Source organism: Epargyreus clarus, unplaced genomic scaffold (assembly GCF_041222505.1).
Source record: "Epargyreus clarus isolate Ecla_fem2 unplaced genomic scaffold, WU_Ecla_fem_2.2 ptg000011l, whole genome shotgun sequence".
Taxonomy (NCBI): Eukaryota; Metazoa; Arthropoda; class Insecta; order Lepidoptera; family Hesperiidae; genus Epargyreus; species Epargyreus clarus.
Window position 1 is genome coordinate 5,556,982 of NW_027332219.1, and position 27,557 is coordinate 5,584,538.

Consider the following 27,557-nt stretch of genomic DNA (forward strand, 5'->3'; position numbering starts at 1 on the left):
TAGTCCATCGCAGAAAATTTATAAAATTGTCAAATTAATTAGTTCGTTGTCATTGCTTGTAAATATTTAATAGATGAGTGACTAAGTGGGTATTCGCGAATCCAGCAATGATGGCAGCAAACGGTGAGTGAACTGATGATTTTACCCCATTATTTATTATTACTCATGTTTGTTTGAAAAAAAACTAAATTCGACGTTAAGTGTTATTTAATTATTGTAACCTATGCTTGGAACGCCAAGCATAGGTTTTAAAGGAAGGAGTACGACTTGTGTTTTCATTGACTGTCGTATGAAGGTATCCACCTTCTTTATTCTTGTAAAGAGCGTAATTGTTAAAATATTACTAGCACTTACGTTGACAATAAATATAATAAGACCCTTAGGAGCAGACGGTCTCTCAAATGATTTGTATTTATGTTTGTCAATTAAATTTTTAATCAAAGGATTCCATTCCAATGTTTGAGCAAAGTTTAAATCCTGTAATGAGAAATAATCATTCATAGTGAAGTGCCAATGAACGAATGAATGATTTCACTATAATTAAATACACAATGAAATTTATTTTTTGCATACGAGAAATACAAATAAAAAATTCATAATTATTTTAAGTCGTCCCTTCCTTAACTCCTCATCCTAAGGTTGTCTGGAAGAGATCGCTGTTTTAGCGATAAGACCGCCTTTTGTATTGTCCATAATTGTATGTTTTGTTTTGTGTTCTTCTTTTGGGTACAATAAAGAATATTATTATTCAAAATAATGCTTACCATGTAAAAGCTAATATATAAAATACAAATTTTCGAAACCAAAATATTCATGTTAAATTTAGTATCGCGCGATTAGAGCATTTTTGTTTTTAGGAAGAAGTCATTTAAAATTTACTGTGAATGTGTAGTATGGTACTTATGATTACAACGCAGATTTTATGGCAAACATTTAATTAAAAAGTAAGTTTTTATGGAATGATAGTAGTATGCAGTAGATAGACAAATCAAAATTGCGAAATTGCGTTTCAATTGATAATTTCAGCGTTGAGTAATAGCCTCCAAATATAACAAATAATTATGATTTAGTAAGTTAGAAGTACAAACTAACTACATTTTATAAGCTCAATCTCAGTCACATTTTTATTGGGATGATACCAAAATATCATCATTATTATCATCATCAACCCACCATTGTCCCATTGCTGGGCACGGGTCTCCTCTCACAATGAGAAGGATTAGGCCATAGTCCACCGCGCGGGCCAAGTGCGTATTGGTAGACTTCACATACCTTTGATATTTTTGTTATACCAAAGTTTACCCACACGCAAATCACTTTTAGTCGTACATAGTTTAATGTATAAAGAATCTTTTTTTTTTATAATATAAGAGTAGCAGACGAGCATGCAGTCCATCTGATGGTAAGTGGCTACTGCCGCCCATGGACATCTGTAATCAACCCCAGATAGGATTAGATATTCCTACCTGAAGTCGGCCACAGATGCGCCGCTACCCCTGAGGTAGCTGGATCGCCTCGGAAAAGTCTGTCTCCCTTACCACACCCTTCAAACCGGAATACAGCAGCGCCTAACACTGCTGTTATTAGGTAGAAATAGGTGTGGTGGTGGTGCCGCCGGAGTCGAACCACAAAGGGTTCTACCACCTTCTTATTACTAACTTCTAGTTAGTATAAAGGTGGCAAAATCTCCTGTGGTTCGTCTTCAGAAGCACTGCCACCACACCTATTTCTGCCTAATAACATCAATGATAAGCGCTGCCTTGTTCTGGTTCAGGGTAAGGAGATACTTATCAGAGGCGTCCCAATTTAGTCCTCAGAGGTAGCAGAGTATTTATGACTAAACAATATTTTTTTATAACATAGTAAGTGGCTACTGCCCCCGTGGACATCTGTAATAACCCCAACAATCAACCCCAGATAGGATTAGATACTTTTACCTGAGGTCGACCACAGATGCGCCGCTACCCCTGAGGACTAAGCTGGAACGCCTCGGAAAAGTATGTCTTCCTTACCACACCCTTCAAAACGGAACACAGCAGCGGCTAACACTGCTGTTATTATGCAGAAATAGGAGTGGCGGTGGTGCCATCCGACTCGAACCACCTTCGAATCTTAATTGGGGGTTGAATACAGACATCCATGGGCGGCAGTGATCATTTACAATCAGGTTGACTTGCTTGCTCATTTGCATAATATATTATGAAAATAATAAATTAATTTCATTATTAGGTACTCCGAGTTTGTAGTAGCTACCAACCGCCAACTATTTTAAAACTGCCATAAGAACCTCCAATAGATTTTAAACTAACTTTAATTTAAATTTCACATTAAAATCACTTCATTTATAGTGCTACTTAATTTTATTAGTGAAAATCATACTGAGTGAATGGCGTGAAAATCATACTGAAAGACAAGATAAAAAGAAACAATAATATATATTTAACGATTGAATTTTATTTAATAGTTTTTTATGCGGTACCTAATATAATATCCTATAAATATCCCGTAGAATCCAGGAGAAATGTTTATAAATATCGATTTTCCTCGAAACCTCATCCTTAACTCTCGAAAATTAATAGAATCTTTTCCTACAAGAGTATCTACACTCGTGCCGCAGTTTACTGTACAACCTATTACTACAATAGCTATAGTACGCACACACATATCTATACGCTTCTTTGCAAGCATAAACACAGTGATAATAGTGGCGAGAAGAATACGAACAGTAACGACCTGCTGGTTTCTCAGGGATCTTTTCTTCTTCAGATGATGATACTAGAACTTCATTTGTAAAATTTGGCTTGTTCTCCGAAGAAACAACTTCATGACTTGATTCAGATGATGCCTGAGTTTTAGGTTTAACTCTTTGCATTCGTAGGTTTTTGCCCAAGAACTGGACAAAATTAAAATCTGTGTCTGATTCATCACTGCTAGATGAATTGTCAGACTCGCCTGAAGAGAAATATATCCACTTGGAGGGACCGTTGGGCAATTGTTGAATAACTTGGTCTCCATCTTCCTGTAAAGAGAAAAAAATAAAATTAGGCAAGCATGCTTTAACGTTAAGTGGTTGCAGTAGCCTATGAATATCTGTAATTACCCACAAATAGAACTTGTTACCAATGGGCGCCGCCAGGATTATTTTAGGGGGTGCATAGCCATTTTTCGCTCACGGTTACGTACCTCTTACCTGCTTGATCTTGGCGACATTTTTTTCATATTATACAAATTTGTCGCTGATATATTTATACACATTTCACAGATTTTGTCCTGAGCCTTTTCCCTAACAAATTCTCACCACATACTACTAGTGGGCACCAAAGTGGGTAAGAAGGTTAAAAAATAATAAAAATAACTCATTATAGCGTTGGCGTGCCTATAAAAAACTTAACTTACCAATGTTTTGCCTATCAAAGACCGACATTTGACAATCTCATACTACATATTATTACCATCTTTGGTAGGATAATAGAAAATAGTGAAGTATTATTATCGTTACGTAACGCTGCAACGTAGCTATTTTCGTTATAATTTTTACCCTTTCATAGCACGCCAACTTTAAAAAAGAGGTAAAAATGTAATATTTACACCAATAATTAATACTGTCATCGTGGGTTTGTCTTCCTTTTCTCCACTTCTCAGTGTTTGCCTCGATAATTGGAAGTTGTCGAGATGAAAGAACTTTTTGAGAGCATCAACTCTTTCCTGATTAACCGTTACCAGAGAGTTTAGGAGTTCTGCGAAACTTTGGTTTATATCTTCTTTGTCGGGGAAGCCATTTGAGTGGATGTAGTTTGTGTGAGATTCTTTCGCAAGCTATAACAAGAAAGGTAATATTAGCTAGATACTTTTTGTTTGACAGTAAACGAGCGTGCAGTCTATGTGATGTTACGGCTTAACATAGTTCTGACTTGCAACAACAAGAATTCCAAGTTCGTGCCCCAGCTAAGCAAATATCTAAAAGATAAAATTTGGTTTCTTTTCCGGGTTTTTTGTTTGTGAATTCGTCTTTGTGTGTCAAAGCCTCTCTTGCAAACTTCCTCCTCAGGTATTCCCTCAGGACTATGACATGGGGCTCTTCAAGAGGGGTGTAAAAAGAGCTCTCCTTCAAAGCTGATGTTGCATTGGCGATTCCTCTGGTGTTGCAAATGTGCATAGGCGACGGTGACTGCTTTCCACCAGGTAGCCCGTCTGCCTTATCGTTAGGTTACATATAAAAAAAAGCTACCCATAGCACAGGAAAAAATACGAGTGTGAGGTTGTGAGTGTAGAAAGAGAAAGGTGCCGCAAGGAGGCAAAATTCCTATGTTCTAACTTAAAATAGTGAAAATGTACACTACATTTAACCTAAATACGTTTTTAAGATATCTAGTCACTTAAATATTCCCTAAACTCATTTCAATTTGAGCCTCCTCAAAAAATAAAATAAATTAATTTTGATTCAAAGTTTATATTTCAACAACCATACCACTGTTTTGCAAGGTACTTTGGAAAACACAATTAAGGACATATTTATTGTTGAACAATTTTTATAACATAAATGAGTTTCTATGCAATTGATTCTATTGACCTTTTTTTTTTCTAATTGTATATTTTATGATAACTAATTTATGTACCTATGCAAATAAATTATTCTATTCTATTCTATTCTAATAAAACAACTCCACACACATCTAAACATTCGTACAAAGTTCATATCTAGACACCTAAATTGCAGGTCATTTTATCAAGTACATAAATAAAATTTACACTTACCATACATAATAAAATCATAATAATAAATCTATCTCTGAAATCCATCTTGATTATGACGTCAGATGTTCACACTCATTCCTCTTGATTGGTTATATGTATTGCATTATCGCTGTTGTTACTTGTTATACATGATTTGAAGTTTTAATTAAAAATGATTGATTTCTAGAAAATAAAAATCATTCCGTGCGATTATTTTTCAACGGCCTCATTACATTTACCGTACTAAACGTATTTGACTTTTATAATTATTTTTAGAAATATTATGTCGCGAGTTACTTAAGTAGTCCGCGTAAAACTGCTAGTCCGCTCTGAATATAGAAATGAATCGCGTCGCCATAGCAAATTGTATGACTACAACTGCTCGCAACAACTTCAGAGTGGACTAGCATTTTGGCGCGGACTATATTTATAGTCCTTTAGGATTGAATGATTTGGTAGACCTAATATTGTTCATTTGGGTGATGTCCCAACTCTTTAAAATGTCCTTGGAATTTATTTTAAAAATTAAAATTAAGAAGCAGAACTTAAATTAAAACAGCAGATGAAGAAATTAAAATCTTGTTAATCAGAAGTGTATAATATATAGCCCCGCAGTTTAAGTAAATAACGTTAAATATAAATACGTCAATTAACATCGTACAAAAAATACTTTTATGTCCGACACGCTCTACGAGTATGTCTAAATAAAAATAAACACAAAGTCCAGTCAGACTCAAAAGTAGGTACTTACTGTAAAAACATTCGACACGGGCCATTGGCTAATGATGTGCCGAGTCGGCCATTTTTGGTATTCGAGTACTTTAGTAGTTTAGTACTCATATAAAAAAGAATCGAGTCAGTACTCGAGTCCAGAGTATCACAATGTACCTACTCGAGTTACTAACAAAGTACCTACTTTGTAACACACAGTCAAATAGCGCGACGAAAAAAAAAGGTGCCTAAAGTACTAAATTCAACGTTTGTCTATATGAGGTACATAAGACTGGAGTCAGTGTAGTACTTTCATTATTCGAGTATCACTTATTAGTACTCGAGTATGCGAGTTTATGTAAGTACTCGAGTACTGACTCGAGTCGACCTGACTCGGCACATCTCTACCTTTGACCACTAACCAGTAAATTCCTATCATCAATTCCGTAATGGAGCAGTCTGGTGGAATACCCTCTGGGCTTCTAGACAGTCCCAGTTGTGGAAAAAAGCCAGCGTCCGACAATAGAACAAAAAAGTTAGACCTTTATTAATAATCATCTTTTGCCTACCAAAGCTCGAAATTTTAAAATGTTTTATAACCGCCAATAACCGCCCGTTGTTTATACCTACCTACGGTAAGATAATCTATACCTAAGGTTCTTCTAGTATTTTTTTTTTTGATAAATTAAGCAGACAGCATATGAATAATAAAAATATTAGACGTAGTGTATTTTTTATTTTATTTTAGGATTTGCCTATAACTAACTCTATTATCTAAGAAATTCGATAGATAGTTAAAAACGAGCGTTAGTGTATGATAAATAAGAGTGCATGTGAATGTATGACGTGTAGGAAAAATATAACAATAATAACAAACAAAATTTGTAACTTAATAACCTATTTTTAATTTTAATTACTTACAATAAATTATTTACATCAAATACATTTTGAAAACATACAATTGCCTGTATACATTAGTACTTTCTTGTAAAAATATAGAAATACACAACTTTTTTATTATTGAGAAGATTATTTATCAAATGCAACTTTTGAAGTAAAACTTCTTAGCATAGACCGGAGTTGCGCGCGCCGATGTAACACGTAATTCATTTGTAATGTTTACTTTCGTTTATTAATTGCATGAAGGTGGTAGAACCCTCTGTCGTTCGAATTCGGCAGCACCACCACCACACCTATTTCTGACTAATAATAGTGTTAAGCGCTGCTATGTTCTGGAAACAGATAAGTATGTCTCCTTACCACACAGAAGGAGCAACTACCACGGACATTTGTAATCAACCCCATATGAGACTAGATTTTTGAGGTTAGCCACAGATGCACCACTACCTCAGAAATTCAAGTGGGAACTCCCTTACCACACCCTTCAAACCATAACTCACCAGCGCTTAACACTGCTGTTAGTAGGTAGAAATAACGGTAGTGCTGCCGCAGTCCAACCACAAAGGATTCCACCACTTTCGGACCACATTTCTTGTTATTATTGCTTTATTGAGTTTATTCTTAATTTTTTATATTTCACCTTTAATCAATCTTCCGTAAAGTTTGATACATTTGACATCTGATTTTTTAAGTGTTGATATATTTGATAGCACAACACACATACTTCACCATGTAGTGTTATATCAACATTACGTTTTTTAATGCTATTTCTATATCAAAATATGTCCCATAGTATGTACTAAGTAGAACTCTGTCTATAATTAGATGTGTCCAGTATCTTCTTCCCGCACATAGCACAGATGCCCTTCTTATAAGCACAGGCCTGGCAGTAGTGTGATCCGACTTGGTGTACTTTTGTTTTGCATATTCTGTAATTGAAAATATTACGTTTAGTGATACAAGGATTAGGGATTGGAAAAGACACTTTCTACACACACAGCCTGTAGGATTCCCTGTCGTGGGTGCTATAGACACACAAAAACAAATACACAAACAAGCAAATCTGGATAGATTCCAATTCCTCATTCATATGGCTGAAACAAACCCGGAACACTTTACGCATCAGGCCATTATGGTGACCACTGTGCTATGCCACACAAATCGTCAAATTAACTATAGATTAGTACAGACTTTTCCGAGGTGTTCCAGCTTAGTCCTCAGGGGTAGCGGCGCATCTGTGGCCGACCTCAGGTAGGAATATCTAATCCTATCTGGGGTTAATAGATGTCCATGGGCGGCAGTAGCCACTTACCATCAGGTGGACTGCATGCTCGTCTGCTACTCTTATATAAAAAAAAAAAAAAAAAAACAGTCCGCGTAAAACTGCTAGTCTGAATATAGAATATATTATTGTTAAAGTAAACAACAATATCAACTCATTACTGTATCAATGGCGTCAATCACACACGTCTTTTAGAGTGAAAAGGGATTGGCCTATAGTTTAACAATGGTGTCATAGATGAATGGTGTATTGACTTTCACAAACTTTGGGAGGACTTCTTATTTTTATAGAACTATAAGGCTTTTTTATTGTTTTATAATAATTACTTGTAATAATTATTTGTTGTCAACGCAACAAATAATTATTTTTTGTTAAACTATTTCCTTCAAAAAAGCAGCAAGTTAGCAATTCATTGAGTAACTTTACAATTCTATAAACAACTATTAAAAATATTTGAAATTTGAATTTGGCATTACATACCGGCATTCTTGAAATTTCGATGTGTACGGATTGTATCTGCCTTTCTTGGCGGTAAGAGCTTTATTTTCGCCTACTTTCCTCCCGCCAGATTCTACAGTATTTCTGGCGCCAGTTTTCCATGGGTCTGGGGTTATGACACGACCGAGTTTCTTTTCACATTTTTCACACACCATTTTACTAAGTAGTTATTTAAAGTAGTCTAATTTGGTACAAAAATCCTGTGGTGTTGTTATTTTGCTAACTTTTGTTTGTAATTCGTAAGTTTTATGTAAACGTAAACAAGCGGAGGAGACATTCACGAGTTGTTTGACTTTGACTTTGACATTAGCTAAAATGTCATTTTTGATAAGACGGCATTTTAAAAGTTGTTTATGTAATCTGTGTGTCTGAAGTTAAGATAACATACAATATTATTCATCCATACATATATGGCAAATTTGAAAAATAAATTGATCGCTAAAATGCAGTTTATGAAGTAAAGACACGGTTTTTCGTTATGAAACAACTTTAATATTGAAAATCCAAATATTCATAAAAATATTTTATTGAAATATTTTCTCACGGATATATTTACATTTGCATAGTAATATTGCTTTTTGTGTAGCTATAAGTAGTTTTTATAATGTCCTGCAAGAAATATAAAAGTTAGCACAAATCTTTTATTTTATTATATAATATTAATTTTTAGAGGTATAAATATACTTACGTCTTTTTGTCTGTCTGTATTTTTAATTTCCTTATCGGTCTTTCTATGGTTTTTAGTACGAAAATTACCTTTGAAAATCTTTACTTTTTTGTTTTTTGAGGCCTTTACATTTTGCTTAGTGTTATTTTTTTTGGAAAAGGTATGTCGTGTTATAAGTTTCTGAATATATTCTAACATTTGGGCATCACTCATAGATTTGTGTTCCATAGTATTTACATCTCGTATATATCTTAGTTTATGATATTTGTCGTGATATAAACCATCACTAAATATACGTGTTTTCGGTAGAACGTGGCGCAAAGAAGTTATTGTTTTAGGAAGACTTAATCTTGCTTTTTTATACTCTTCTTTGTCGACTTTAATTATAATAGGTTTTGCTGTAGTTAACACAAACTGAAAAAAAAGGTTTTGTGAAGAAACGAAATAGAGAATGGAGAAGTTAGTCTACATACATTCTAATACTTTAGCTTGGATCAGAAAAATGAAAATGGCACTTTTCTCAGACATAAAATCACACTAAGATTCCATGTGTACCACCCGACTCTACCTAGAACAGAAATCCACTCCAGCAAGAATCACTATTTCAAAATATTTCACCCTAAAAACAACCCTGTTGGCGCTGATGTGTTCTGTACTTATTCGAGAAGTTCCAACTTATTTCTCAGGGATAGCAAAGCGTCTGCCGATCTCCGGTAGGACTCTAATTTTATCCAGAATTCCATGGGCTGCAATGGCTACTTACCATCAGGTGGACTGCATATGCGTTTCCAACTTCGATATTATAAATATTGAAACAAGTAATTACTTACAGCATTAGTTCTTATATCAATAAAATAGTGTAAAGTGAACATAAAAATTAAAAGTATAATTTTCATTTTTTCTGTCAAGAAATTGTGTCAGCATTGAAAATGTTAGCTTAAATGTGAAAATCTGAAAGATTATGTTAATCACAATTCTGTTGTATCACAGTATTCGTAATCGATTCATTAAGAAACCACAAATTGGTATTGTACTTTTTAATTTCAATAATTGTTAGTAATGTAGAAACTAAATTATTAAGTAATATTTCTACCTAATAACAGCAGTGTTAGGCGCTGCTGTGTTCCGGTTTGAAGGGTGTGGTAAGGGAGACAGACTTTTCCGAGGCGTTCCAGCTTAGTCCTCAGGGGTAACGGCGCATCTGTGGTCGACCTCAGGTAGGAGTATCTTATTCTATCTGGGGTTGATTACAGATGTCCATGGGCGGCAGTAGCCACTTACCATCAGGTGGACTGCATGCTCGTCTGTTACTCTTATATTATAAAAAAAAAAAATAAGTAAAACGAATGTATGAACGTGGTAGAACCGTCTGTGGTTCGACTCCGGCGGCACCACCGCCACACCTACTTCTATCTAATAACAGCAGTGCTGTATTCTCTTTAAAACATAGGTTTAAAAGCTGTGAAAAGGGAGACATACTTATCGTGACCAACATCAGGTAGGAATCTAATTTTATCGGGAGTTGATTACAGATGTCCATGGGCGAAAGTAACCACTTAACATTAGGTGGATGCTCTTTTGGAGCTTGCACCGGGAAAGGACCTCTGTCACACCATAGATTAGTAAATATTACTCACTCCTAACAAGGAAGTGTACATAATTAGTTTTGACAATTGCAATAGTTGCGTAAAAAATCTTGCCACGTTTCCGTGCTAAAATGTCCCCAAAATATTTGAAATACTTATTTATTTATGATGAAATGCTTATTTACTTATTAATACTACGCAGTATTAATTATTTATTCGTAAATTTTCTCTAAATGTGTTTTTATTTGTCAAGAATTCAAAAAAAGAACTTACTAAAAAGCCGTTTGTGACTTCATTCAATTTCAAGGCGGCAAAGTATCTTTACTAATCTATGTGTCACACCTATTTCTAGCGTGAAGCGTTTCTTCGTTTCTGTGGACGGTTTGGTTGCCGGCTGGATAAGGCGACTACCTTAGTCCTCGCAAATGGCAACACACTTGTAACCAACTTCATTGAGAACTTGTTCACAGATAAAACATAAGGTAGGTAACTTTAATAAAACGTTGACTTTCATCTATAAACAGTATTTATTGAGCAAAAATATTGTTCAGTGTTAAATTTAGTCTAATTCAATTTAATATGTTGTAGGGCTTTAGATATATCTAGTACTTGCTACAATTCGTTATTGAAATGAAGTTGAAAACGGACATGCAGTTATACTGTTATATAGTCCGCGTAAAACTGCTACTCCGCTCTGAATATAGAAATGAATCGCGTCACCATAGCAAATTGTATGACTACCCCTGCTCGCAACAACTTCAGAGCGGACTAGCAATTTGGCGCGGACTATACCTATTAGATTACTTTTTATGTACTTATTCAATACGAGTAGTGTGTGTGTGGTGTAATTGCTCCATTTTAGTTCACCAAACTTTTCTGTGCGTGATGTATGGACCTCCTATGAAGTATATTTTGTTATTTTTCCATTTATGAATATTTGTCATTTTATTCGTTTCTTTTGAATCTCTAATAATAATGATAATATTGTTAATTTTGCCACATGTCCGCTTACTACTTCAGACAAATGAAAAACGAAGGTAAAGTTACTGTAATTACAATAATATACTAATGTTTTAGTGTTCCTAACATTAAAAGCTGAAAATAATTCTAAAACTATTTAGGTCATCCATTTACTTAGGTTTCGATATAATCCTTACTCCCTTATTCACCTAACAATTAGTGGTTTTTTATTTGTTGTAAGTACATAATAATATACATTTTATCTTTTAAATTATTCAAGTTTTTATTTTGATTGTAGTTGTTGGTGCCATAAAATTTATCATCCTCTAACGAATTTTTGAATTCTTGAGGTACTATTCTCTTTTGTGGACTTTTTCTTAGACGTTCCACGTTATACGGATGACCTTAAATACATTCCTTAACAAAATAAAAGCTACAAAAAATAACGATATTGCACGAAAATAAAATTACATTTAAATTTGCTAACTTTGACTAGGTAGTTTTTCAGGCGAGTCGTCTTTGCTCTCTGTATTCAAAGTTTCGGTGGTCGGTGGGACTTCAGTGGGTACTGATTCGGTATATTCTGGCGCATATTGATGTTCATATTGCGTATTATCGTAGGATTCATTTTGATAACCTTCAGCTTGATAATTTTCATATTGCCCTTCATATTGGGCGGTTGGTTCAGTATATTGTTGTGGGTACTGTTCATAGTTTTCATATTGCCCCTCTGTATATTGTTGTTGTTCAAAATTCTGTTCGTATCCTTCATTTTGATATTCTGTTTCCGTCGGTTGAGTTTCTTCGTAAGTTTGTTCGTAATTTTGATAACCCTCTGGATATTGTTGGTCGAGTGTCTGTTCTTGTTCAACTTCCATTGCCTTGTTTTCTTCTTGTTGTATTTCTTCTTTATATTCAACTTTGTTATCTACATCCGCTGTTTCTAAAACGTGCTCTTCTACATTTTCTACATTCTCATTCTCAGGAACATATTCTTCTCTTGGACTGTCATATTGAATATTCGACACAGTTGGTTCCTCTGTATAGTCTATAGGCTCTTGGGCTGTTACTGTACTAGTCTCTTCTTGGAAATTCTGAGAGTTTTGTTTACTTAATCGTCTGGGAGGAGAGTTTTGAGAGTTCTGTCTGCTTATTGGTGTTTTGTGGTTGACGCTGTCTCTTCTGACGTCACGGAGCTGGTGTCCAGGTGAGGGGTCTCCGGGGGACTCAGCTCCGGTATCGTCTGGTCTGGTGCCGGGCGAGGAATGTGGCATTCTGTTGGTAGTGGTCGGGTGCGTGGTAGGTGCTGAAAAATTAATTAGTTTTAAATTATTTTCTACACTTATGTATGGTAGTATGACGGAAATAATTATGCTGCTGGAATTTATTCTTAATTTTATGATGTATACAAGTTAGTTTTTCGTAATATTGGGGAACAGTGTGGTAGGTGTCTTTAGGTTCGTTGTGTAGGGTAGATTAATACATTACAAACCTATTTCATAGGTTTTATTTATCTAAAAATAACAAGTTAAGTTATCCGTTTAATATAATTGTTTGCTCGCAAACATAGTAAATATAGACAAAATACAAATAATAAGGTCTTTAGGAAAATGAAAAAGAGCAAACATGTTAATAAAAACACAGCTAAGATAAGAAGAGAAGAAATTCGATAAAAGGTGTAAAGGAAGTAAAATATCCTTGTCATTCTGAGACGAGACCCGTGTCTGTGGAGTGGGACAGTAATGGGTTGTTGATGATAATGATGATGATGAAAATATCAGAACCAATATACCTTGATAAGTGCTAGGTGGTGCGTACGTCGGCTGCAAGGACCTCCCGAGGTCCTCTACTTGACGCCGCAGAGTGGCCAGTTCTTCCCTGCACACAACACACGTGACAACACGCACACACATGCAAATATCGTGCAAACAACTATCACTTATAATAGTTTAATTGGAGATGCTTCATTTTTTGAAGAGAAAAGATTGAAGATTTGTGTTTGAAAATTGAAATGTCTTAGGGGTAAAAGTGGGATAGATGGCAATATTTTACTACATATGGATCTTAGTAAGGCTAATAATAAGATATTGATTATGTGTATAGTTGATGTAAATTCTGTAAATATAATATTTTATTGAAACAGGTATTAAAATCACAAAACAAATAACGAAGTAAAATAATATGTACAGTTAACATTTAAATTATTTATTAATTCTATCTAATGCGAGTAGTTTGTATAATGCACTAATGTTATGAAAACTACTGTAACTACCAAACTCAAGCCAAAAATTCATTCACTTCACTGCTTACCTTTTCGTCATCATCAGAATCACCAAACTTATTGAGAGACAAGTCACTCAAATCTTTCGTCAAATCCAAGTCATCGAGTTTATCAAGATCATCTGATGAGTGCCTAAATCTATTTCTATTTGTGTATCTAGGCGTAGATGTTAGGTACGTGCGATCTAGGTCATAGGATGATCTGCTAGTGGGGTATCCACTTAATGGTGTGTAGCTTCGGTATGGTGCTATGGTTGTGGTGCAATATTTCTTATGAGAAGACCATAAGTTACGTAGTTTTCTCATAAGCTCAGCGTTCCTGCAAAGTAATTGTGTTTTTTCCACTCTGAAAGGAAAGTTTGGGCGATGATGATGAGTGTTGATGATAATGGTTGTCTACTGCAGTTTGGTTTCAAATTTCTATCAAGTTTCTCTAAATTTGGTCATAATTCAAAATTACTAGTCGTGTGATATATAGATTGTAGTGTTTTGTATGCGATAAATATACAAGTTTATCTTATTATCTCAATAAATTTGTATACAACTCTTTTTTTGCATGTTTGTTTTCTTCTTCAACCATCTGTTCAAAATCATCAAACCTACAAAGAGGTTCACCGTTATAAATATACATTATTTTCTTTCACGTGCTTGTTCATTACTCTTCGTGCTTCATTACATTTTAGTAGTTTTGTGGTTAATGTGGTAATAAATAGAAGTTTTATTGTATGTATATCGCATTTTCATGACAAATTCTACCAAAACTATAAAAAGATCTATTTGGTCATATAAATGAAAATCGATTGTATTTTACCACACACATTATACTTATCTTGTTTTCATTACCCATTGAATCATACATTTTAATTTTTGTACTAATTTTGAAATTTAATTTTGTACTTATTTAAGCAAAATTAAAAAAAGCGCAGACGCGTATAACATTCATTACAAATACAATTGCTATATTGCTATAATAGCTAAATCTATTAAAAATGCAAATATTATTAATAATTATAAATAACGCAACGTAAAATATAATAATATTGCACATATAGAAATAATTTGCTACGTACTAACACAGACAAATGATCAAGTTAATCTTTTTAATGAAATTTAACTATCGCACTTGATAAATAATAAACAATTGTAAATAAGTATTATAACAAACAAATAAACATTATAAATAACATTATGGTACATTTAAATAATGGTAATCCATTTACTAAATTTCATATAACATATTAAAATTTCATAACGAAAGAAACATAACTGCAATTATTTAAAAACACTTTAAAATGTTTAAAATATTTTCTTACTTATTAATTTAAACTTTATCAATATTGCACTAAGTTACTCTTATTTAAATGTAACCATTTAAAATATTTTTCGTAAAGTTTATGTAGCTTCTTCGGGAGGTCCAGTTTGTCCTACAGTTGCAGTTTCTTCAACCACATCAGCTGCTATTGGATCATCACTTAAATCTTTGGATTTTTCAATATTTTCTTCTACTTTAACTGGTATATTAACTGGATCAGTTGTATCATCCATAGCTTTATTTTCAACTGAATCTGCTATTACATGATCTTTAGAATCTGAAGCTAGATTTTGTACTGTATTCTCTTTGTCTTGTTTCGGTGAATGTGGCTTTGATTCCTCATTAACTTCACTAATATTTACTTTTGGAACATCTTTGTCATCAATCACCTCCATAGTCTCATTAAGAACATTAATATTTTCATCCGTAACTTCCATACTTATACTATTCTTAACATACTTATTCTCATCAGACGAAGTGCCTTCATCTACATCTACCTTACGTCTCCTCTTATCTTTCTTCCTAGGCTTAGGTACTAATTTCACGCTGATATCAACTTTAATTGGCTCCTTTTTCTCCCGTAAAAAGGGCTGTTGAATCATGAGCGGTAGGTTGTATATTTTCTCCCCGTGTACATTTGTGAGATCCTGATTGGTCGTCAACGGGCCAACGATAATTGGCGGGTAATTATTCGACGAATCGGACTCTTTTCCGGAGCGGCGCTTCGAAGAATGGTGATTCGCGATTGGTGGGTCTCGTGACGTGGAACGGTCGCGCTGTGTTCTGATTGGTTCGTCTGCACGGCCGCGACACTGCGCTCTGCCTGCCACCAATAAAAACACAGCACGACGTTAGGATTATGTATGATTACAATGGGTAATGATAACGTTTGATTCAATAACGAAGAACGGAATAAAGACCCAGCAGGCATGCTACGTGTAGCATATGCAATTTACAATTTAGTTGGTTTTTGGAAATCAGATGCAGCTATCAGATACTACCTCATAAAAATATATTTGCCGGTCGCTAATAGGGCATTCGATGCAGCATCTATACGTGAAAAACGCGCAGAATTAAGCAGTCGCTAAAACTCGCGTTCTTTATACCACGACTGAATACAGCATGGCACTAAAATGTGATGCAGCATCTATGCAATCACCAAAATCAAATGCTATAAGTAACATATTTGCTAGGGCCGTAACGGTGCGAAGGATAAAAGGTGCTCATGCTTAGGTTGAAAGTTTCGTACTTGTGCCTACGGTTTGCGTCGTCGAGCTTGTCAGTAAGCGAGCGACATTCGCCTGTCAGTTTCTCCATCAGACTGTTTTGTGAATGTATCATGGCTTCCAACTCAGCCACCGTTTTAGCTGCGGAAGCAAATCGTATCAACTTTGTAGTGACTATCATTTCCAGTCTAAACTTTGGTAGGCTTGATAATAATGTAAATGTTTTCATAGTTAGTGTTTCAAGTCATGTGTCCAACAATCTGATGAATAAACTATTGAAGTTAAGAAAGAATCAAGCCCTTTCACAATGCTATGACATGCTAAGCGCAGTAAATGAAAGGGTAAATTATAAATGTTTTGAAGGCAATTGTTTTGAAGGCTATGTGATAACTATTTCTTTCAAAACATCAATAGTTTACCCATTAATGAGATTACAGAACAGTTTTGTTTTTGTGTGACGTCATTATGTTATTGTTCTCTTGTTTGGACTTACCATGTTTGTTTTCCATGGATTCAAGCATTGAGGAGAGTTCCTTCTCTTTTTTGTTCTTCTGAGGAGATATTGGAGTCAAGGTCTTCATATTGATCTAAAGGGGATGACACAATCAGTTTTGTTTGAGAAAGAAAGAGTTTGATAAAAAATGCATATTTACATTGGAACAACTTTAAAATAAAATATGTATACTCAATTTATTGTTATGTTACTTTAACAAAGTCTTCATAGCAATATGGCTTTTATCTTATCGAAATAAGATCGCCAAATTTCTTAGAAAGATCTCAGAGTAAACAAAAAGGGTGTAATACACCTTTGGGCTGCATTTTACAGTACATTAAAAAAATGAAGTAAGTAAGAAAGAAAATGAGCACATGAAAAGTTTTGAGTTTTTAAACTCACCTCCTTCTCCAAGTTGGAAATCTGCTCGGAAAGACGTAGATTCTCACGACGAGAATGCACCAAATCTGCATCAGCACGATCCAAACGCTGACGAAGCGACTGAATCTACAAAATAAGCAAATATGTATGTATATATATAAATATAATCAATTAGATAGATATGACCAGTTTACTTATACATGCTACACATTTAAATATTAATCATTATATGAAAGTAGAATCTAAAGATGATAGAAAGATAGGAGGAAGGTGGCGAAAGAGTACAACTAAACCCAACTGTTGTTGGCAATTGACATTAAATATGAAATGAAGTAAATAAATAAATATTTAACATTTATTAACTTCATTTTATATTATTTCTATTGTTATATTAAAAAGTAGTTTCTCCTTAAAAATATGTTGTATGTATAAACTTAATAGCTAACAATACATCAATCAGTCATTCAATCAGCAAGGTTACTTACATTGATATTATTTACTATTGATCAACAACGGGTAAACTTATTAGTCAATGCATTACATAGATTCTTTTAAACACTCCTGTACCTCAGAGTTAAGACGATTAGTCTCATGTTTAGCCTGACGTTGCTGACGTTCAATGGCTAGACGAGCGCTCGCCAGCTCTTCTTCCAGTGATGCTTTCTCTGCATGAGCCTGTGCTAAGTCTGCTTGAAGTGATGCTGTAATGGTGGCATTAATTTTATCTACTTTATTGAATGTGAACTACAAGACCTACTTAGATTAATAATCAGAAATGGTAGTGCGTAAGGAGAAATAAATGGTTGAAGTAATTTGCAAGTCAATGAGGAGCATCTTACTTCTGATGAGTGCCATCGCATCTGTAGCTTAGGTAGTGACCCTGTTCTACATGAAATTGGTTACAGATGCCCATGGGCGACAATAATTCAACCTTCAGATGGACGCCAAGTCGAGAGAGTCAAGACAACCTTTTACCAGCCTTTATACTCTAGCCTGGAAAACTTAGTAACGCTGCCGTCGATTTTAACGCTAAGAAGCAATAATTGGGCAACAATACTACCCGTATTTCTTTCGAATTATTTCAAATTAGTAATCAAGAACTTACATGTTTTATTCTTCAACTCCATCTTAAGTTCTTCGATAGCAGAATTCTTCATGGAGAGCTCTCGCTTCAAGTCATTCTCTTCACGGCGTTGGCGCTCCAGATCCAACTGTACAATAATGGTATCTTTTAAAATTTGAAATAAATATTATGAGATTTCTACATTTAAATACTTACTTCAGTGTATACAGAAAAAGGAAATGTTGGGAAAAGACGGATTGGGATAATTTCAGCAGCGCTCTGCTGGCTATCACACGATACCCTATTCCCTGATTATGCTTTTGATAATACTTTTGACATTACATGACGATACGACAATTCTTAGTAGAAAACTGACGATACTGCCTCTGGAGACGAGCTACGTAGAATTCTGTTTCTTTCCACCTTGATTCCACCTTCTGGACCTTGCTGCGCTCCGTGGTCAGCTCATGTAACGTCACACCCACCTGCAGCTTGGCCACGCTGTCGTACTGCGCGGCGAGGTCGTGCTGCAGCTCGTCGCAGTGCGCGGTGTAGCGCTGCTGCCGGCTCGCGTGACGTCACACCCACCTGCAGCTTGGCCACGTTGTCGTACTGCGCGGCGAGGTCGTGCTGCAGCTCGTCGCAGTGCGCGGTGTAGCGCTGCTGCCGGCTCGCGTGACGTCACACCCACCTGCAGCTTGGCCACGTTGTCGTACTGCGCGGCGAGGTCGTGCTGCAGCTCGTCGCAGTGCGCGGTGTAGCGCTGCTGCCGGCTCGCGTGACGTCACACCCACCTGCAGCTTGGCCACGTTGTCGTACTGCGCGGCGAGGTCGTGCTGCAGCTCGTCGCAGTGCGCGGTGTAGCGCTGCTGCCGGCTCGCGTGACGTCACACCCACCTGCAGCTTGGCCACGTTGTCGTACTGCGCGGCGAGGTCGTGCTGCAGCTCGTCGCAGTGCGCGGTGTAGCGCTGCTGCCGGCTCGTGTGACGTCACACCCACCTGCAGCTTGGCCACGTTGTCGTACTGCGCGGCGAGGTCGTGCTGCAGCTCGTCGCAGTGCGCGGTGTAGCGCTGCTCCGCGGCACTTCGCTCCTGTAATGCTCGTCTCGCACCCTCCCCGGCCATCTCGCGGACCTTGCTGCGCTCCTTGGCCAACTCATCCTGAAGGATAGATAAAATACTATTGTCCACAAACAAAGCAGCAAACAAATGTGCAGTGCAGGTGCACGGTAGAGTCGATCGGCTACTTATCTTGAGCTTATCCTCTGCAATCTTGGACACAGTAGAAATATGGATATCGCTATTTCTACTGTGTCTTGGATCTGTCACCACAATTGTTCACTTTAGAGTAGTTACGTTCAATGAGTTGATTTTAAGAAAACTAAAGATTTTTGTAATCATTTAGGTATTGATTTTATTTGAAAATATATCTTCGTATGTATCTTTTAATGACAGGTGTGATTTGTGAAAATATTTAAATCTGTTAATATTGTCGGTACTGCATGTCAGAAACGAGAAATTCCGTAACGAAAATTAATAACACCTTTGCTGGATATCAAGTTTTTTTACAAATCGCCAAGAGATGGCGCCACACGTTATCGAAGTTTTCTTAACCTTGGTCACCTTGGCGACTTTTCAAAAAATTTTATTTTCTCAAAGGGCATTTACTTCTAAATTACCTTCAAACGTCGAACTTCTGTCTCTAGGTTATTTCTCTCTTCTCTGAGCTGGTGTTCCACCACATCGGAGCCTCTCTTGTAACGACCGTCCAGGTCACCTTCCTTCTGATCCAAACTCAATTTCAGTTTGGTGATTTGAGACTCCAATGTTGTTTTATCTCTACGATCCAAAAAGGAAGTTCATGATTATGAAAATGGTATAAAAAGTAACTAAGTTCACTAAAAAAAACGTCAAAATGAACATATCTTCACTTTTTTGCTTGAAATACCTTTTTTTTTTTTTAATGTGCACTGTTAAGTCCGGCCTTCTTTTTCTACCCATTAATTTAGTGAGTAATATTAGCTATGCATTCAAAATAATCATAACAAAAAAGTACTATAAAGCGGAGAAACTATAACAAAGGTCTACCCTTGTGGTCTACCATCTTATGGTCTAGTTACCAGAGAATCTTATCGTAGACCAGACTCTACCATAAGATTTATACTCTACCTTTGCAAGTTGTCAATCTGCCGCTTGAATCCATCGAGACAAGTTGAATCCACGAGGCCAGAGGCCAGCTTACGTTTGTTTTCATTGTTCTCGTCCTGAAAACATTATCTTGACTATTGCTCGATACTTGAGTACTTGTAAAATGTATTTATTTCGTTAAATGTTATACATAATAGTATCTTCAAAACTTTGGTTTGTGTGCATTTATGCATGACGACTTGTATTTGTGTGTGCATGTGTGTGTGTGTGCGCGCGAGTGCGTGCGTGTGTGTGCGTGCGTGTGTGTGTGTGTATTAACTCATAACTGTGTCGTCGTATTTTATGTGTGAATTTTTATGTTCGTATGTTAATAAAATAGAATCAAAGTATAAAAGAGCGCCTAAGAGTCCCAAATTTCGTACCTGTACTTTCTTAAGGTCGATCTTCGCTTGTGTCAGCTGGGCTTCCAGTTCAGCTATACGGGACTCGAACACGATGTTGGGGCCCTCGAGTCTGGTTGAACGAGACCTGGGGGCCCTACGAGCCTTCGATGGAGTTACCTGTAAACACTTTATTTTTAGAGGTATCACGTAAATCAAAATTCTTAGGTGTTTTTTCAGAAGTAGTAAACGGACATTCAGTTATCTCAGAAAACCAAGTCACACTATTACGACATACTATCGAATACTAAGTAATAAGTTCCTAACGACATCCTTCAAACTAGAACACAGCAGCGCTACATTATTAAAGCTGTGATGACGCTGTCGTGTGACGATGTCGTCATCGACCCATTACTCTCCCCCTGCTAGGCACGGGTCTCCTCTCAGAATGAGAAGGATTAGGTCATATTCCACCGCGCTGGTCAAGTGCGTATTCATAATGATGACGTCACCCACGTCGATTCATATTTCAACGAGTTCTAGCTCAATATTCAGGGAACACAACGAACAACATATGTGTTCAATCTTATCTCAATTATAACTCATGTTCATGACAGTGACTATTTAATGATGCACGTTTTCTGCTGCTACTATTTATCCTTCGACTATCTGTTCAACTGACTACTTCTAGTTACCTTGTTATCACTATCCAACCCAGTGCTGTCAGCTAGGTCGTCCAGCTCATCAGTTTCGGAGCCACCGCTGTGCGCATGAAACATCCGCGAGATCAACTTGTTCTTCTGTGCTTCGTGGAGATGCTCGTTCTCCGATATCACCTCCTTTACCTTGCCTAGCAGGTTGTTCAGCTCATCCTGGGTTAAATTGATAGATAAATTGTTAGGCAAAGCAATTCCCCAAACAAGACAATAGTTATGTTTATTGGCAACCTTTTTAATATAAAACTGTCTCACACAGATCTATTTTTACAACGGTAGAAAGGTTAGAGTTTTGTCCGTGTTTCGGGACTAGAATAGGGCTACAGGGTATTCGGGGTAGCGGGCGGTAAGAGTGGGAGCTCGAACCGTCCAGCTAGCAACCCTGGGAAGACGGCGGTATCTGTGCTCGCATGCCGTTGTAAACGCCAGAATCTCCATCAAACGCTGTGAACGGCCACCGAGGAGGTTTTAGTGCGGTTAAATCCCATATAACCCGGCATCGCTCTCACGGCGTTGGAAAAAAGGAAGCCTGGAGATCACGTGTGGAATAATGGAAAAATTACGGGTTAATGGCTGGCCCATATCTTTATAATGTGTAAAAGATTTTCGAAAAGTTTTCAAGCCTTCTTAGCAATGGCACCAACTTAACGCGACTCCAATGCTTAGTACTCATTCATGTCTCAACCGCGCCCTATTTTACTTATTTTTGTTCATATTTCTGAACGCAGAACTTTAAATAAATTAAATTCAACTAAGTATTTTTCTACCTTTTTCCATTGAACTCACCCTGCAATACTGGCTCTCTCTTTCCAACTGCTCGATGTACTCTTCTTGTTTCTGAATGAAATTGATGACGTCAGGATTGGTACCACCGGTGAGGTCGTTAGGTGAAGTAGTCGGTGGTGGAACTGCAAGAAAGCAAGATATATTGCTGTCTTATGTAATAACAGTGTTAAGTGCGTCATCCGTTGATTTGAAGGCTGTAGTAATTTTTATATGTGTATATTGTATGAAGTAAGGTTATATTTATACAAAGTGCTCTAGCATCGTCTTCAGGGATAGCAACGCTTTTGTTAGCTTCAGGTAGGATAACAATTCTATCAGGGATTAATCACATTTTATCTACTTTTAATTATTTGAGACCTGAATGCTGAACAGTGAATCTTCAACCAAAACATCGTCTTTGTCGAGTCTAGGCTTATTGGATTCATCTCGATTATTACGATTAGGCGCGTTGGATTCATTCATTTTAGTACAGTAGTAGTTTTGAAGGTGGTAGAACCCTTTGTGGTTCGACTCCGGCAGCACCACCGCCACACCTATTTATACATAATAACAGCAGTGTTAGGCGCTGCTGTGTTCCGGTTCGAAGGGTGTGGTAAGGGAGACAGACTTTTCCGAGGCATTCCAGCTTAGTCCTCAGGGGTAGCGGCGCATCTGTGGCCGACTTCAGGTGGGAATATCTAATCCTATCTGGGGTTGATTACAGATGTCCATGGGCGGCAGTAGCCACTTACCATCAGGTGGACTGTATGCTCATCTGCTACTCTTATATTATAAAAAGAAAACTAAATAAAAGACGAAATATATTGACGGAGCGGTCATCATATTGACCTGACGTGCAAGGTTCCGGGTTCTATCCTCGGACAGTTAGATATCTGCATGATTAATTAAGATTTCTAGTTCGGGTGTGTGTTTGTGTGATTGTCTTTGTGTAAATTCATGGCACCTACAACACAGGGAATACTAATGTAGGATTGATGAATATAGAAATCTTTTTTTTAAACTCACTTCAAATGGAGGTGGTTCTCAATTCGGCCGGTATATATACATATATATTTTTTTATGTATGTACCCGAATTACTCCGCCGTTATTGGACCGATTTTAATTATTATTTTTTTATTGTGTAGAGACAAGCTGGAAGTTGGTCCCACTTAAATATGGTTAGGATCCATCCATGGGTTCTGGAGAAAAGGAGGGGAACTCCTCAACCCATGTATATGTATATTTCTGAAGTCGGCGCTCATATTGGACACGCTGTTTACGCCGCTATCAATCGAAATGTATTGAGCGCCGACTTCAGAACTATGTACTAAACCAACATTTATTTTAATTATTTTTTACTTTGTTGTGACATAGAAGACGGTAATATTTTTTGTTTAATTTTATTTTTGTTATGTTTTGCAAATAATCCTTACTAATATTATAAATCCAAAAGTAACTCTGTCTGTCTGTCTGTCTGTCTGGTTGTCTCTTCTTCACGCCTAAACCACTGAACCGATTTTAATGAAATTTTGTACAAAGATAGTCTGAGACTCGAGAACGGACATAGGATAGTTTTTATCCTGGAAATCCCACGGGAACTAGGGATGGCGATCTAAGATCTATTAATCGGAGAATAGATCTTTTGGACCAAATAATCGATTATTTTAATCGATATTAGTAAGGATTGCATCGTAAACTATGCATTTGATCAATTGATGATCTTTAGCAAAGTTGTTGTCCATGAGCCCACGAAGGTTCCAGAATTGGTACGACCAATTTTCGCCAGATGGTGCCACTTTCGTTGCAATGAAGGTACGAATTGTCAGTTTTATGTATGTTAGTATTTATAATATTTTCTTTTAAACGTGGGCGAAGCCGCGGGCAAAAACTAGCTACAAATATATTACTTACCATTAGTATTAACATTAGGCGGCGTATAGTTGTTAAGGCTGTCTGCATACAAGGTAGCATATTTGGCGGTCAGACGTGGCTTGGGTTTGAACTCGGATAGAGTGTTGTAGGAGCTGGAATACTTCTTGTCTAGATCCCCGTCTGATTCGTCCAAGTTCTTTATGGACGCTGATCCGCCGTAGCTGCGGACCTAGGAATAAAAATGGGTAATTTGTTTTGGATTTATGAAGCTATGGACGCTGCGTGCATCAAAAACTTTCAGGTGGTACCGTGAATGGGCCATCCAAAAATAGGTGGTTAGAAACTTTAAAATGTAGAGACAGTGAATAAAATCATACTTCAGTAAAAGTAAAAATTATCAATAATATAATAATAAATGTATTTAATTTGAATAAAGTTCTAACTAATAAATCAAAAAAATATTATTATTTAAAATAAGTAATTCATTTCTTAAGTCAGGAAATACTTAGATGTACCTACATTATAAAAACGTTTTAAGACTTATCGTTGTCATTTACGCACAAGTCTTATCTTAGAGTGATCTCTTTTTTATTTTAGTAAGTAATACAAAAGTAAGGAGTTAGGCCATAGTCTATCGCGCTGGCCAAGTGCGAACTGAAAGACTTCACAAATGTTTTAGAACTTTTTGGATAAGTGTGGAAATAGTTTACTTACACTTGGCGCAGTGTTCCCCGACAGAAAATATCTTAATTTGGAGACAGCTTCCTTATACGCCAGCTCTGTATAATCCGGTATTTTCTTCATGCCATAGTCGTTCATTTTAATCGGCCGCCTGCACGTTAAGTACGAATAATTCATATTTCTGAACGCAGCTTACATTTTGTTAAAAAAATAAAAAGAAATAAAAATTCGAAATTCAAAATGTTGGAACGCGGTGACGCATCGCGACGTAATGTCAAGTGGTTTGGGAAATATATTGATTACACGGTTGCTAGGCAACCATTGTTGTAAACAAACGCTTGACAACGGGGTGGTAGGGGCATCTGCGGATTATAGGATGGGTGAAATTGAATTTTTAATTAATTTGCATGATAATGGAATTGCGCAGTTTGTATAATATCGCATCTCATTAAAAATCAATGCGTTCTAAATTATAAAATTTATAGAATGTTTGGAATAACGGCATTAGTTATGTCTTTTTCTTTGAGTTTTTTACTTTTATACTAGATTCTTGCTTGTACTGAATCATAGTGTCAGCTAGCAGACGCGCTAAGTAGAGTCATATCTAGAATTTTATATTATCTATTAAAAAAAAACCAATCAATCAATTAATATTCGCTTTTATTTCTGTTATATTACTTACATTCTAGTTTTCATTTCATTAACTTTAAAAAAGTTTGATCTTATCACTGATCACACTTGAAGTTTTATTTTATCAAACTATAGATAATCCAACCTCAAAACTTTAATTTCAGTAGAGCCTATCTTACCTACTTATATAGACCTACTTAAAATTAAATTAATCAAATGTGCATTTCTGTATTTAACTACTTTTTCCCTAACTTCAAAGTTTAACCAAGTTTTAATGTTTTGCACAAAGTAAGCAAATTTAGAAATTCATTTTAAATAAAGTTAGATAATTTTCACTTTAAAACAGTTGAAAGTCACCAACATCTAAAATGTAACGAAGCTTTTTGAAATATTCGGTTAACTTTATTCAATAAATATTTTTTTGAGTTGCATAATTTTTTTTTGCAATTCCTTAGTTTGTTTCTATTGCCTTTTATAAGCTCTAGTCATAGATTAGTAAAGATACTTCGCCGCCTTGAAATTGAATGAAGCCACAAACGGCTTATTAGTAAGTTCTTTTTTTGAATACTTGACAAATAAAAACATTTTTAGAGAAAATTTACGAATAAATAACTAATACTGCGTAATTTACATAATAAATAAATAATTATTTCAAATATTTTAGGGACATTTTAGCACAGAGACGTGGCAAAACTTTTTAACGCAACTATTTCAATTCTCAAAACTGGGTACATTTTCTTGTTAGGAGTGAGTAATCTTTACTTATGTATGGCTCTAGTATTAAAAAAGTTAAATCTCACCTTATCTTAGTACGCCGGAACTTCCCATTCATTTCTTTGTCGGAGCCCGCACTAGATCCGCTCTTGGCTCTATAACCTGCTGCCTTCGGCTTCGTCAGAAAACTGGTCGATCCCATTCCTTCACTAGCGACCGTTAAAACTGGCAGTTATCTGTAATTTTTGCCTTCACGAAAAAAAATAAAAAAAACCGCGCCAAAATTTGACGTATGAACTACGAAACTTTTTAATCTGTACAATTGTGAACTATTGCAAATTGACAGGTCTATTTATATTCTGTGCAATTTAAAAATAAATCGTAGCCCATCGTACGGCAATGTCGTAGGGATGTCGGTAAAAGAATGATTTTCGACTCACTGAAATCAACTTCCTGTTTCCTTTCCGTTTCCCGGGAAATTGACATTATGGTTTCGTTTGTAGCTTTCCTCTGGATTTAGGCCAGGAGTAGGGAACGCATTTATGCTAATATTTATGCTGATATCGTAACAATTTTACGTAAGTTAAAATGAAAAGCTTACTATAGTTTAAGAAACATATTTGTAATATTAATCTAGTAAGTTTATGTCCCTTTTGATGTTATTGATGTATTTGAGTATAATGTATTGAAAAAAAAAATAATAAAACACATATGACTTTCATCCAAACATCTATCATGTAATTAACTATTAATTATTTTGTAATAATTTAATAAGTAATTTAATTAAACAGAAATCTTTGTTATAAAATTAAATCTACTTATAAAAATATATCGTTAAATGTTATAGTACCTATTCTAAGCATCTCTTTAAATATTTATTTATTTTACGTATACTTACATAAGTATTCTTATGTATTATATTTTATTTATCAAATTAAACCACGTCAATTTAAAAAATATAAGTATATATTTACTGATTCAGTCTCTCACTATGTCGTTAAGCAATATATATAAAAATACGTGTATTACCTACTTCTTATTCAAATAAATATTTACATTTCTACTTATGTTTCAAACTTTGTTGTTTTGAAGGTGGTAGACCCTTTGTGGTTCGACTCCGGCGGCACCACCGCCACACCTATTTCTACCTAATAACAGCAGTGTTAGGCGCTGCTGTGTTCCGGTTTGAAGGGTGTGGTAAGGGAGATGTACTGTTCCGAGGCGTTCCAGCTCAGTCCTCAGGTGTAGCGGCGCACCTGTGGCCGACCTCAGGTAGGAATATCTAATTCTATCTGTGGTTGATAACAGATGTCCATGGGCGACAGTAGCCACTTACCATCAGGTGGACTGCATGCTCGTCTGCTACTCCTATATTATAAAAAAAAACTTAGCTCTAGATTACAATTCAAAAGGAAAATCTTACCCACAGTTTTCATTCAAGGTCTAGAATCTAGATACACTATACACATGTTTGTATTCAGTTTTCTTTGATAAAACCCATATAACCTTAATATTTATAACATCAAAAATAAAAAAAAAACATTACAGCTCCCAGT

The 27,557-nt window shown here is 35.9% G+C and overlaps 3 protein-coding genes across 3 annotated transcripts; all 3 read right to left on the reverse strand.

Moving 5' to 3' along the window:
* Positions 1-2,473: 2,473 nt before the first annotated feature.
* Positions 2,474-4,863, reverse strand: LOC140745722 (uncharacterized). Its single transcript, XM_073077616.1, has 3 exons — positions 4,756-4,863; positions 3,589-3,816; positions 2,474-3,019 (listed from the first exon to the last, which is right to left on the reverse strand). The coding sequence occupies exons 1-3, from the start codon at positions 4,798-4,800 to the stop codon at positions 2,573-2,575; spliced, it is 720 nt and encodes a 239-aa protein (XP_072933717.1). The 5' UTR covers positions 4,801-4,863; the 3' UTR covers positions 2,474-2,572.
* Positions 4,864-6,319: 1,456 nt separating this feature from the next.
* On the reverse strand, positions 6,320-8,290 carry LOC140745868 (cysteine-rich PDZ-binding protein). Its single transcript, XM_073077799.1, has 2 exons — positions 8,108-8,290; positions 6,320-7,274 (listed from the first exon to the last, which is right to left on the reverse strand). The coding sequence occupies exons 1-2, from the start codon at positions 8,278-8,280 to the stop codon at positions 7,145-7,147; spliced, it is 303 nt and encodes a 100-aa protein (XP_072933900.1). The 5' UTR covers positions 8,281-8,290; the 3' UTR covers positions 6,320-7,144.
* Positions 8,291-10,886: 2,596 nt separating this feature from the next.
* On the reverse strand, positions 10,887-26,462 carry LOC140745869 (serologically defined colon cancer antigen 8 homolog). Its single transcript, XM_073077800.1, has 16 exons — positions 26,088-26,462; positions 24,691-24,808; positions 24,016-24,205; positions 22,125-22,246; positions 21,318-21,494; positions 20,665-20,802; positions 20,264-20,358; positions 19,774-19,933; positions 19,094-19,255; positions 18,136-18,241; positions 17,598-17,731; positions 17,052-17,156; positions 16,650-16,743; positions 16,180-16,297; positions 13,131-13,216; positions 10,887-12,644 (listed from the first exon to the last, which is right to left on the reverse strand). The coding sequence occupies exons 1-16, from the start codon at positions 26,201-26,203 to the stop codon at positions 11,821-11,823; spliced, it is 2,745 nt and encodes a 914-aa protein (XP_072933901.1). The 5' UTR covers positions 26,204-26,462; the 3' UTR covers positions 10,887-11,820.
* Positions 26,463-27,557: the final 1,095 nt, after the last annotated feature.